We start from the raw sequence: 12,434 nt of genomic DNA on the forward strand, positions 1-12,434 counted from the left end.
CAAACCCGCACGAGTAATCATGCTCATTTATTTACAAAATTGAAAAGAAACCATCATTACATTGACGTAATATCTTGTGATTTGTAAGGAACCCAACATTAAATGATTTTCCTTTTTTGTCACCATAATTTTTTAGAACGACCAACAAATCTATTAAATAAACTGCTAATTAAATTCATCGTATTGGAATATACTCACTTTTTGATCGGAAAAAGCCATCACTAAGGCCAACGTATGTGAACACACATGATAAGATAAAACATGTTCGGTTCAATGATTAAATTAGTGAATGTCACCTATTCACGTAGTCTCCCATAATCACCCGATGCCATTGAAACTAAATCATTGGAGAGGAATCAAACCAGCGTCACATGAAACACCATATTTCTCAATTTCCACTCCACCACAAATGGAAAAATAAATAAATAAATATTAATTGTCCTTCCTTATATTGATTAAAAATATAATAATATTATTAAAACAAAAAACGATTTTTATGCTCTAAAAAATCATATCAAAACCTCATCCCATTTACTATCCTTATATCCATATATATCATATAATTACACTAAAAAACACTACATTTCTCTCTTTTGTTCAATTAAATAATATTTTTTATACTTTTTTATTACAATTTTCTCTCTCCACCCTATAATTTATAAAAAAATCAGTACATTTTCCCAAAATTTACAAAAAATCACTACCTTTTCTCTCTCCACCCTATAATTTACACTCACAACCTCACCCTGTAATGGGTGGGGAATGCTCTTGATATAAAGTCACTATATAAAGTGTATGTACGTATGTAATAATAATAATAATAGAAACAATCAGTCTGTGTGTGTGTTTTAGACACCAATTTTCCCCCAATTTTGATCAATTTCATCAGGTAAATTCGAACATCTGCAACTCTTTCACTAATCAATTGACACACTGCATGTTACAACTTCACAATCCGCATCTATTGCGATTCACGCCGTAAAATTCAAAGATTTGCGTTGTTCCTCTGTTTCTAGGGTTTGCATGTTGAATTCAACGGTTTTTATTAAATTCGTTGTGTAATTATCAAATTGAAGTTTCAATTAGATGAATTTCGTGTTCAATTGCTGTAATTAGGTTCTAATTTTAGTTAATTAGTGATAATTAGTCTAATAGTCAAATAGTCAAACAGTCAAAGAGTCAGTTATACAGTTTTTAATCAATTTTGTAAAGTTAATTGTTGATATGCTGGTGAATTGGCATTATTATGATTTTAATTATGTTTATTTGGCTTATGTGGTTTACTGATTGGTTAATTATGCTAATTAGGTTTAACTTATCTCAGATCTTACATTTACAATTGTTTTCATATATACATTTTAAGTATAAATTTTTATATATTTTATTTAGTGATTTTTAATTTTTATCCTAATTTATACATGATATTTTTTTTTTTTGATAAAAATATATAATTAATATGTTATATAATATTTATATAAATTATAGACTTGTTTAGGCTCGCAAGCCAGCTCAAGCTCGATTAAAATCAGTGATAAGTTATAATTAGTTAATTTTTACCAATTTACTATTCTGGATAGTGATAATTGGTCATATAGTCAAATAGTCAATTATCCACTTTTAAATCAATTTGTAAACTTATTTTGTGTTATGTTGGTGAATTGTCGTTATTATCATTTCAATTATGTTTGTTTGGCTTATATGCGTTATAGATTAGTTAATCTTTCTAATTAGGTTATCTCAGATCTTATGCTTGTCATGTTTGGTATTTATTAATTTATTGATATAAGATAATAATTGTTTTCATATGCATTTTAAGTATAAATCTTTATATGTATGTTATTTAGTGATTTTTATCATAATATTTTTTTATTAAAATATCTGATTAATATAGTATATGAAAAATATATATATTTGATAGGCTTGTTTAGGCTTGCAAACCAGCTCGAGCTTGATTAAAACTAGTGATAAATAGACAGATAGTCAAATAGTCAATTATCCTCTTTTGATTCAATTTGTAAACTTATTTGTTCATATGTTGGTGAATTGTCATTATTATCATTTAATTATGTTTATTTGGTTTATATGGTTTACAGATTGGTTAGTTTTGGTAATTAGGTTTAACTGTTATTTGTTATATGATAACTTATTTTAGATGTTAATATCATATTATGTTTGTCGTGTTTCTAGAATGGGGACAGCTACTGAAACTAAATACGGGTCATTCACATATGAAAACCTCGAGAGGGAACCGTATTGGCCATCTGAGAAGTTTCGGGTTTCCATAACCGGTGCAGGTGGGTTTATTGCATCGCACATTGCTAGACGCTTGAAAACCGAGGGTCATTACATCATTGCTTCTGATTGGAAGAAAAATGAGCACATGCCGGAAGACATGTTTTGTCACGAGTTTCATCTTGCTGATCTTCGTGTGATGGATAATTGTTTGAAAGTGACGGAAAACGTCGATCATGTGTTTAATTTGGCTGCTGATATGGGCGGTATGGGGTTCATTCAGTCAAACCATTCGGTTATTATGTATAATAACACGATGATTAGCTTTAACATGCTTGAAGCTGCCAGAATCAGCGGAGTCAAAAGGTTGGTCAACGTGATATTTAATCATAAATGTTTCCATATTTATTATTTGGTAATGTTTATTAAAATCTTGTGCTGGTTGTTGCATGTTACAGGTTTTTCTACGCGTCTAGTGCGTGCATTTACCCCGAGTTTAAGCAGTTGGAAACTAACGTGAGCTTGAAAGAGTCAGATGCGTGGCCTGCTGAGGTTATTTATTAATTCCTGATATATTACCTTTTTGTCTATATTAATGAGGTGGGTAAACGAGCCAAGCCTGAGCTCATTTATGCTTGAGCTCAGCTTGTTTAGAATCCTACTTTTAATGCTCGAGCTTGGCTTGTGCTTTGCTTGTTTATTATTTATTAATTTATTGATATGCTTGTATAATTATTTTTATATTTTTTAGATCAATTGTTTATATATATATATATGTATTATATTATATATAATTTGTAATTTTTATCATAATTTATACATATCAATTATTTTAATAGAAGTATCTGATTAATATCTTAAAGAAATTATATGTAAATAATAGGCTTGTTTAGGCCCGCGAGTCAACTCAAGCTCGATAGGTGAAGCGTGGGCTAGTCAATTAAACAATTTTTTTAGGCTCAAGCTTGTTTAAGCTCGGCTCTATTCAAGCTTGTGGCAAGCTGATCTCGAGTCCACTCGTTTACACTCCTAATTTCAAATACGTTATTATTTTATAATTGTGCTTTAGCCTCAAGATGCTTACGGTTTGGAGAAACTAGCGACCGAGGAGTTGTGTAAGCATTACACGAAAGATTTTGGAATCGAGTGCCGAATTGGACGGTTTCATAACATTTATGGACCGTTTGGCACATGGAAAGGTAAACTTGAAACAAATTTAATTCATGGCATTTAAGAATCAAAGGGCGTTTTGGGGATATTGAATTTCTGGTATTGCAGGCGGGAGAGAGAAAGCACCTGCTGCTTTTTGCAGAAAAGCCCTTACGGCGACTGATAAGTTTGAAATGTGGGGAGACGGGCTACAAACCCGATCTTTTACTTTCATTGATGAGTGTGTTGAAGGTGTTCTAAGGTACTCGTTTTGTGTTATTGATAACTTGTACATTATGATGTGAAAGCTGTACTTCGCTAATTGAACTGTGTGTTTAACAGATTGACTAAATCCGACTTCCGTGAGCCCGTGAATATTGGAAGTGATGAGATGGTTAGCATGAATGAAATGGCTGAAATTGTTCTCGGTTTTGAGGATAGGAAGCTTCCGATTCATCACATTCCGGGACCCGAAGGTGTTCGTGGTAGAAACTCGGATAACACTTTGATCAAAGAAAAGCTTGGGTGGGCCCCTACCATGAGATTAAAGGTATATTTTATAATTAAGTTATTTTGATACACATAATTTTCGTTCATAATTATGTGTGATTAATGATACCTTTTTTATGGATGTAGGGTGGATTGAGGATCACATATTTCTGGATCAAGGAGCAAATTGAGAAAGAAAAAAGTGAAGGCTTTGACCTTTCGGTTTACGGGTCGTCTAAAGTGGTTGGGACCCAAGCACCGGTTCAGCTCGGGTCGCTCAGGGCCGCTGATGGCAAAGAATAAAGTGTGAGATTCTCTCTGTCTTAATTTCAAGGTTATGATTCATGTTTTGTTGACGGTGCTACATATGTGTAATCCTTTTGGCTACTTTACATGATCTCTTATTGTTTGTTTGAATCGTTGTGATTTAGCGTCTATTTTTGGTATGAAGTATGTCGTTTTTGTCATAAATCTTAAATGGTTAGATCGTACTCATAAATTTAATCGTTAAACCAGTGGATCTTGCAAGTTTACAGCCCGCTTGGTTTAAGTAGTTAGTCTTTCTAGAAACGACGTGGATGATATGCCTGCATATCATGATTTCCCGTTACTTGGTTCTTCAAGGCAATGTTTGATCTGCAGTCAGGTCGTGTATGGACAATCTGTTTTATCTTTTATTCTTCAAATTTAAGCAATGTTTGCTTATTGGTTTTAACGTGATCAATCTTCGATTGCCTGCACACTTCCGTTATGTCTTCATGTTATCTTCTTGTTTTGTCATTTGGACCGTTTGTAACGGTAGGAAATGTAAGATATGAACACAGGATTAGTTATATATATAGTTATATATAGCATTTGTAACACACATTCATAGTTTAGTACTTTGTAATTTTGATTTATTATTGACCCATAAGAAAGCCCATAATATGATGAATGTTGATACCATAATTGAGAAAATATTTTTCAATACCTCCTATATATTTCCATATTCAGGGTACTGTCTTCATAATCGGTATAGTTTTATATAGGAATCGGCTTCTTTGAATCGCCACCGCCACTTTGTTAGTAGGAAATTTTTGTTAGTTATAATTTTAGCATCTGTGATTGATGCTCTTAAAAAAGACCGGCTTTAGAAACGCTTCCCCCTATCCATACACCTCTAACAAAAGGCGCTATAGAAACGCCTTTTCTACCTCAGATCACATCTACTCGCTCTTCTCTATGTTGGAGGTTAGCATAAAACCTAATTCCAGACTCAACCTGTGGGTACGAACCAGGTTTCAGTTTCTCTTGGCCCGGTAAAAACCGGCACAACTGGTCAAAAATCCAACCATACCCAGAGCCGGTTCTTACATGATCTAGTTCGTAAAACAAAATAATAATCACTGGTTTGATTAATATTGTTTTTTTAAAACATATATGATTTATGAAGTAAAGTTTCATGAAATGAAACTGCCACGGAAATGTGGCAGTAATAATGCATTTAAGAGAATTTTTGGTTGATTTGATGGGTCCCCCACGCGGCGCTAGGGAGCAAGGATGTTTCCTACGCACGACTTGGGAAGGGTTATCTGAGCAAAGTTTGTTTTTTGACGATTTCAGCCCCTGTACTTATAAATATGTATTTTTAAGCAAAAATAAGCGATTTTAAGGGTTTCTAAGAGCTGTTTGACAAGTTTGAGAGTAAGGAGGATGTAAATTAAGTTTAGACAACGTTAAATACTAATTAATCAATATTTTTATTAATACGAAATATCCGAATTATATTTCCAAGTCGGGTTAAACATAAACGAATACAAATACGAAAAAAAATCTGAGATGTTACATTAACTAACGGTTGGTTCCGATTGCGAAAAAAAAGGACCACCACAGGGCCCATATCTGCGAAAATGGCACCACGGGGTTGCAACCTGCGTTTTAGGTTCCACCACAGGGATCATAATTGCAATTAACTCTAATTAATTTTATCGAGTATAAATTTATAAAGGTTTTACTGTAGTTAAAACTCATCGAACTAAAATGAAAGTTTATGAATTTGTCAAAAATGCGCACTTTTTGTTGTTTTTAGGCATGTTACGCCTTTTATGTTTTTTGGTTATACAGTAGTAACACCTTTTGTGTAATTAAACCAACCTAATGCTAATACACTCCCGTAACATGGGGTTTTCATAGTTTTTGGTTAATGTAAAACACGTTTCGGTATCCTTTTAGACATATCATGGTTTTTATTAGTGTGTGAGTACCGTAACTAAACAAACCGAAATGATGAATAAATATTGAATTTGCACCCCAAAAAGGATATAACGCTTTTTTATGTTCCATTTCCTTTCCAGTATAAAAAGTTAAAAACTTCAGAACACATGCATTTTTTTCTTTCTTTCTTTCTTCTGTTAAGTAAGTTCGGGAGCACATCGTTAACGAGAGAAAGGAAAGGAAATAATATATTTCACTCCTTAACAATGTGTTCCTAACTCCTAAGTTTCACTTAGGGAGGAATGGAAAGGAAATGGATGAAAAGATTGAGATGAATGTGTTATCGAGTTTCATTTAAGGAGAGAAAGAAAAAGATTAAAGAATACGTGTATTCCCGAGTTTCAATAAAGGAAAGAAAAAGGAAAGGAAGAGAAATATAAAGTAGATGGTGGTGATTGGTTTCTTTTCAATTTGAAACAAATTGGAAGGAAAAAAAGTGTGAAAAGAAAGGAAAGAGGAGGAAAAAAAAGGAAATGAAAAACCTTTATTTCCTTTTTTTTTTCTCTCGTCAATGAGTCTCAGGAATAAGAATGTTTAGAATTTGATTCGAATTCGAAACATTCGAAATTCGATTCGAATATTAAGATTCTAATTCGTTTTTAAAAAAATTCGAATTCAAGTATAGTAATCGAATATGAATTTATGATTTAAAATTCGAATTCAAATTCATATATATATATATATATATATATATATATATACACTAGCTTTAGAGCCCGTGTCACACACGGGATAATCCAAATTATAAAATTACAAGTAAAGCAAATAAGTACATAACGTATATGAAAAAATGTATTACATTTACGCTTGTCTATATTGTGTGTATATAAATTAATTTTATTTACATCACAAAATGATTTCTTTTAAATAAACTTAATAAAAAAAATTGCACATGCAGAAACGTACCCGAGAACACTCTTTTTGTTGAAATTTTTATTTTCAGTGTCAAATATGTATAATTGAAATAATTTTGGTTATTAACCAATTTCAGGAATAAGACTTCTCATACAATAGTAGTTATAACCATTCAGCCTAAATACAGAATAAGTGTTACCTTTATTGATATATTTATCAATTTACCATCAATCGAAGAAAAATAGAACATTAAATTGTAACGACATATGTTCTTCAAGAACTATGTTTTTCTAAGTTACACTATAAAAAAGATTTTGATAAGTTTCAGGGAGCTTCTCGACTTTGTCATAATGATAACATAAAAAATAACATGTTAACTCATTCAATTTTGTGAATATTTTGCTTCATTTGAGCATCGTTTTGCATAACATGTTTCTCATACAACCGAAAAATTAATACTTACACAAATATTTCAAATGTGATAAAAGTTAGAAACATTGATAGGTCTGGGGTGGTATGCCGAAAGTGTTCGCGATCTTTTCTTAAATTTTAATAGTCGAGTGAAAAATAGTCAATTTTTCAAATCCTAAACCTTTTAATTATTTTCAAAAATGCCCTTGAAAATTTTGAAACCCAAATCATGTTTTTCATCCATTTGATATTTTCAAGTAAACAATTTGAACCCGTAATAAATTTGATGATAAATCTATTTGCATTTTCAAATTTTTAAAATACTCAGATTTTTCATTTTTGACCCGTAACAAATTTTGATCTAAATGTAGTTAACTTGTACCAAACTATCTGTTTACTAACATTTGACCCATAAAAATCAAATTTAAATTTCACAAAAAACTCGAAACAATCCTTGATAAAAAAAACTAAGAAATTAAATATGATAAATTTTGTTATGTTCGAAAGTGATTGGTATATATTATCCCTACATTTTAACACATATATAGTTTACTAAATTAACCGAAAAATAAATGGAGAGATTTAAAGCATAGATTTATAATTTATACATTTATTATAATAATAATAATAGGTAAATTGATTGATTTTAAGAAAATGGATCGACTTTTAAGTATATATTTATAATTTAATGATTCAAAAAATTACTTTGTAAAATAAAAGCATGTAAAATAAAAGCATGTTCGAATTTTGTTTTTCTTTACAATCTTCCACAATATACATAACATTTGAAATTATATTTTTTTCTCAATCTTTGACAAACATGGTTTGTTGTTGATTTTTGAATTTCACCAAGTATTTTGGAATATATAGTAAAATAATATGTTAATATTTATTTTAATAAAAATGTATAGATATAATATAAATAGAGTATATACGGAAAGTGAATAATCATTGATCCATTACATATATTAGGGTCACTTAATATGCTATTTTAGAGGGAAAAGAATTGTAAGAATTAACAAAAATATAACAAGTGCCTATAATTATTTTACTTTATTAGAATATATATTAGGGTTACTTAATATGTTATTTTAGAGGGTATGGGTATTGGTTTTGGCCGGGTTAGCTTACCGCGACAAAACTAATCGCAAAAGGAAACTACTTTGGCGGGGTTTTTCCTATGAGGAGCAACCTCCGCTGCCATGTGTCTCAAAGATTTTACTTTATTAAAATATATAGGTAGATATTAGAGTTACTTAATATGTTATTTTAGAGGGAAAAAATTGTAAGAATTAATCAAAATATGGCATTATTACTTTATTAGAATAGGTAGAGACAGATATATAATTTTTTTGTTTGGACCAAATCTATAAATACTGTCTCACAAAATATTTAAACTCAAGAGCACTATGTTATTACTGAAAATAAATTTGTTATTTCATTTGATGAACACCCACCAGTAACATAAAAATGAAACTCGGGAGTAGTGTGGACACTACAATACAATCATACTCTAAACAAATCAAGCAAGCCAGCCTCCCTCCTGCAATTTGATTCCAACACTCGTCGGAGACGCTGCTACTTTTCGTTTCTTTCATTCAAAGGTAATTATTATTATTATTATTATTATTATTATTATTATTATGTGCTAATTAATTAGACAGTTAGCTTTCTAGGGTTTGGGATAAAAAGAATGGGGGAAATTAAGGTTGCTTACGTCACATTCATTCATCACTTAGTTGCTTAAGTAAAACTAATCACCAACAAATTGTTAGTTAGTTTTTATTTACAAGTAAAAATGTGGAATTAAATTTCCTTGACTTAGGCAGTTGGTTGCATATTATATTAGATATTGGGTTATTTAGTTTTCTTGGTCCCTAACCCTAATCTTGTTCACACATTGTAATTGTAATCTTGTACCGAGCTTAAAAAATACCTAGTTGCAGCCCGTGACCGAACCACGTTAAATTGTCATGTTCCTATTGCTTTTATTTTCTACTCGTTTTGTGATATTGTGTGTTGGTACTGCTGCACCACTTAATCCTAGCAATTAGGATAATTAGACTTGATCCTAGATAACGCAACAGCGCTCGGTTGGAAGGACAAAAGAGTGAGATTAAAGCCATGAGTAGTGTTGCAGCAATTTGATGGTGTAGTAACTAGCAACCTTCTGATCTCTACTGTCTTAATGATGAAATGACAAGCAATTACGCAGTAATAATGATAATGCCCGGTTCATATATAGACATACAGACAGACAGAGTTTGCTGGTAAAGGCTAATGACTGTTTACCTTGTATTAAAACAGCTCCAATGCCTCTATTGGAGGCGCATCACTTTCCGCAATAAAGGGTTGGGTTGGGTTGGGTTGGTTTAAATCAGAAGACCAAAAAAAAAATATTTAGATTTCTTTGCATACATACAATTGGTTGTTTCTCAGAAGTTCCCAAAACGATGAACCAAGTGTTGTTGCATATCCGTTCGTTGCTATTAACCAGGAAATCATTAAAAAAACAATTCTTAAAAAAAAAAATAAAAAAAATTAAAAGGTTTGGTTCAACAAAGATTGAATGTAGCTGGTGCGTTAGTTAAGACAAATGGCATTACTAAAATTATTAGAATAATGTGTGTTTTCGACGAAAATCGTCACTCATTTCATTTTTCTGAAGCAAGAATGATTATTATTGTTATTATTTATTAATATTCTGCCTGGTTAGTTGTTTTCTGTTGAAACACCATGACACTGCTTGATAGATATCTATACTGAATCATCATCGTTAGGTTTCTGATTGTTTTTTAATAATTAATTAATGCATGTTGCTGCAGTTTTTTTTTCATTTACTTACAGTAGCAGCATTCTAAACCCCTAGTTTTGTTTTCTGCAAATATTATGGAATTTAAGTATTTTCTTTATTGTGAATTGAATTTTTTTCACATATTATTATGATGCTGGCTGCCTTTAATAAAAGCAAAGCATGGCTATTATTTATTTATTTATTCCATCTGTTTATGCTAATGATTCATGTATTTCATTTTTCTTAAGAGTTAATGACGAAACCGAGGAGACACAAAAAAACATCAATGTTTGCACCAGAAGGTGATTTCATCAGCAACATGCCGGATATTGTGGTAACTAATATTCTGGATCGATTGCCAATACGAGATGCAGTCAGGACTGGTATCTTGTCAAGAAACTGGAGGCTTAAGTGGACTATGCTTCTTAGCCAACTCGTATTGGACGAGGCCTTCTTTTATTATCTAACCAAAAAAACAAATGACGATGATGATTATTATGATGATAATGATGATTATGTGAGAATTATAATCCGTAGTCTTCTTCTTCAGCTTAAGGGTGCCATTAAAAAGTGTTTCCTCCATGTATCCGATGGAATTTTCTATGGTTGTGTTAAAGATGCAAGTATTAGTCACGTTATTTTATTCTTATTCCGAAAAGGAATTCAGGACCTCACTATTAAGAATCAGAATTTTGCACCCCTCAAGTTGCCTACCCATCTTTTCTCTTGTTTAGAGTTGAAACATTTGGACGTTGATTTTTGTCGTTTCTATCCACCACCTGGTTTTCATGGTTTCCCGAACCTATTGAGCTTACATTTGGGTGGAGAAACTAGTGAACTTGGGGAGTTTTTAACTCGGTGTCCCTTACTCAAGACTTTGTATCTGCATCCTTTAGTCAAAGTAAATCTCATTGACATTGCAAAACGTAAAAATCTCAAAGTATTATCTTTAGCATTGGGTAGTCTTGGCACTACGGCCTTCATAAGCGTTGACGATATCTTTGAGCTTCTGGGTTCTCTTCCAAAACTTCAAGAGCTTAATTTGGATTTTTTGGCTACAAGGTAGTTAACTCTAAGTTGACCGAAGTCGGTGCTAAAAACAAGTTCCCTTCTGCCTTTCTCTCCCTCAAGGCTCTAAATTTACGAGACATAGATTTTAGCAATGGTACTCAGTTATCATGTGCTTATGAATTGATTAGCAACTTCCCGAATCTACAGACTGTTGAAATCGTAGCAACTAGATATCCGGTATGTATCATATTGTCTATCTTGTAATCTCATATATAGTTTTGCATTTGAATGCTAGTTTGCTATTCTTGTAGGAAGCTGCCTCGCCTTCTCACGTAAACTACAATACAACGAGGCTGTTGCAGCTTCAAAGTGTGACATTTGAATATTTCAAAGGCTCAGAGAATGAATTATGTTTCATTAAGTATTTGCTTGCGTGTTCGCCTTTCCTAAAACGGATGGTTGTTCATCACCACATGTTGTTATCGTTATCGTTCGAAGAAAAGTTTATGTTTGCTAGGAAGTTGTTGAAGCTCCATCGAGCCTCCCCGGTCGTTGATATCGATCTCTCCTAGTTTTATTTCTGGTGAAAAGGTATGTGTGTTTGTTAGTCTAGACTTGAAACTGTTATTTTCATGTGGAATCTTTATTAATATCAATATATAATGTCTAATGCATGCTTATTTGGCACTGGTTATAAATGTATACTGGAATAAACCTGTCATTTTTATTTAACCAAATTATAATAACCGACAGTTAAGCCGTATTCTAAATACCAGATTTACCGTTCGATCTTGTTTCCATTCAAAAACCAGTTCCAACCCCGAGCCAGTTTTGGCTTTTGTTGATCGAACCAGTTTTGACTTTTGTTGATCCGCGCTGATCTTTTTTCAATTCAAAATCCAGCTCCAAATTTTTAAATTTGATTTTCTTTGAATTTTTTCCTTTCTTATAATAAACTCGAATTCAAATAAGTTATTCAGTTTGGTTTTATTCGACTCGAATAACCAAAACTTGTCTTATTCGCCTAGATGAATACCGTTTATTTACAAGTTGTCATGTGTCAATGTTATCACTAATTCACTAGTTTAAAAATGTATGCATTAAATGCATAGAAGAAACCTTTAATTAGGGGTGCAAACGAGCCGAGCTCGAGGGACTAGTCTCGAGCTTGGCCCGTTTTGGCTTCCAAGAGCTTGAGCTCAGCTCGTTTGGAGCTCTTTTTCTATAGCTCGAGCTCGGC

The 12,434-nt window shown here is 32.0% G+C and overlaps 2 protein-coding genes across 2 annotated transcripts; both read left to right on the forward strand.

Moving 5' to 3' along the window:
• The first annotated feature begins 2,177 nt into the window (after positions 1-2,177).
• On the forward strand, positions 2,178-4,255 carry LOC143585486 (GDP-mannose 3,5-epimerase 2-like). Its single transcript, XM_077067265.1, has 6 exons — positions 2,178-2,598; positions 2,691-2,784; positions 3,302-3,431; positions 3,511-3,643; positions 3,724-3,931; positions 4,018-4,255. The coding sequence occupies exons 1-6, from the start codon at positions 2,189-2,191 to the stop codon at positions 4,171-4,173; spliced, it is 1,131 nt and encodes a 376-aa protein (XP_076923380.1). The 5' UTR covers positions 2,178-2,188; the 3' UTR covers positions 4,174-4,255.
• A 6,214-nt stretch (positions 4,256-10,469) lies between these two features.
• LOC143585489 (F-box/FBD/LRR-repeat protein At5g22700-like) lies at positions 10,470-11,766 on the forward strand. The gene is made up of 4 exons (XM_077067266.1): positions 10,470-10,619; positions 10,734-11,245; positions 11,383-11,431; positions 11,506-11,766. Exons 1-4 carry the CDS (start codon positions 10,470-10,472, stop codon positions 11,764-11,766), a joined length of 972 nt encoding a protein of 323 aa, XP_076923381.1.
• Positions 11,767-12,434: the final 668 nt, after the last annotated feature.

Source organism: Bidens hawaiensis, unplaced genomic scaffold (assembly GCF_021521415.1).
Source record: "Bidens hawaiensis isolate Kalapana, Puna unplaced genomic scaffold, B.hawaiensis_p1.1 tig00033865_1, whole genome shotgun sequence".
Lineage (NCBI taxonomy): Eukaryota > Viridiplantae > Streptophyta > Magnoliopsida > Asterales > Asteraceae > Bidens > Bidens hawaiensis.

Bases quoted from the DNA above. Each gene is read 5' to 3' on its own strand.
- LOC143585486 (XM_077067265.1), top strand. From the start codon at position 2,189: ATGGGGACAGCTACTGAAACTAAATACGGGTCATTCACATATGAAAAC. The intron at 3,432-3,510 runs GTAAACTTGAAA...CTGGTATTGCAG, and splicing joins ACCGTTTGGCACATGGAAAG to GCGGGAGAGAGAAAGCACCT. The intron at 3,932-4,017 runs GTATATTTTATA...TTATGGATGTAG, and splicing joins CCCCTACCATGAGATTAAAG to GGTGGATTGAGGATCACATA.
- LOC143585489 (XM_077067266.1), top strand. From the start codon at position 10,470: ATGTTTGCACCAGAAGGTGATTTCATCAGCAACATGCCGGATATTGTG. The intron at 10,620-10,733 runs GTATTGGACGAG...CTTCTTCTTCAG, and splicing joins CTATGCTTCTTAGCCAACTC to CTTAAGGGTGCCATTAAAAA. The intron at 11,246-11,382 runs GTAGTTAACTCT...TGAATTGATTAG, and splicing joins TTGGATTTTTTGGCTACAAG to CAACTTCCCGAATCTACAGA.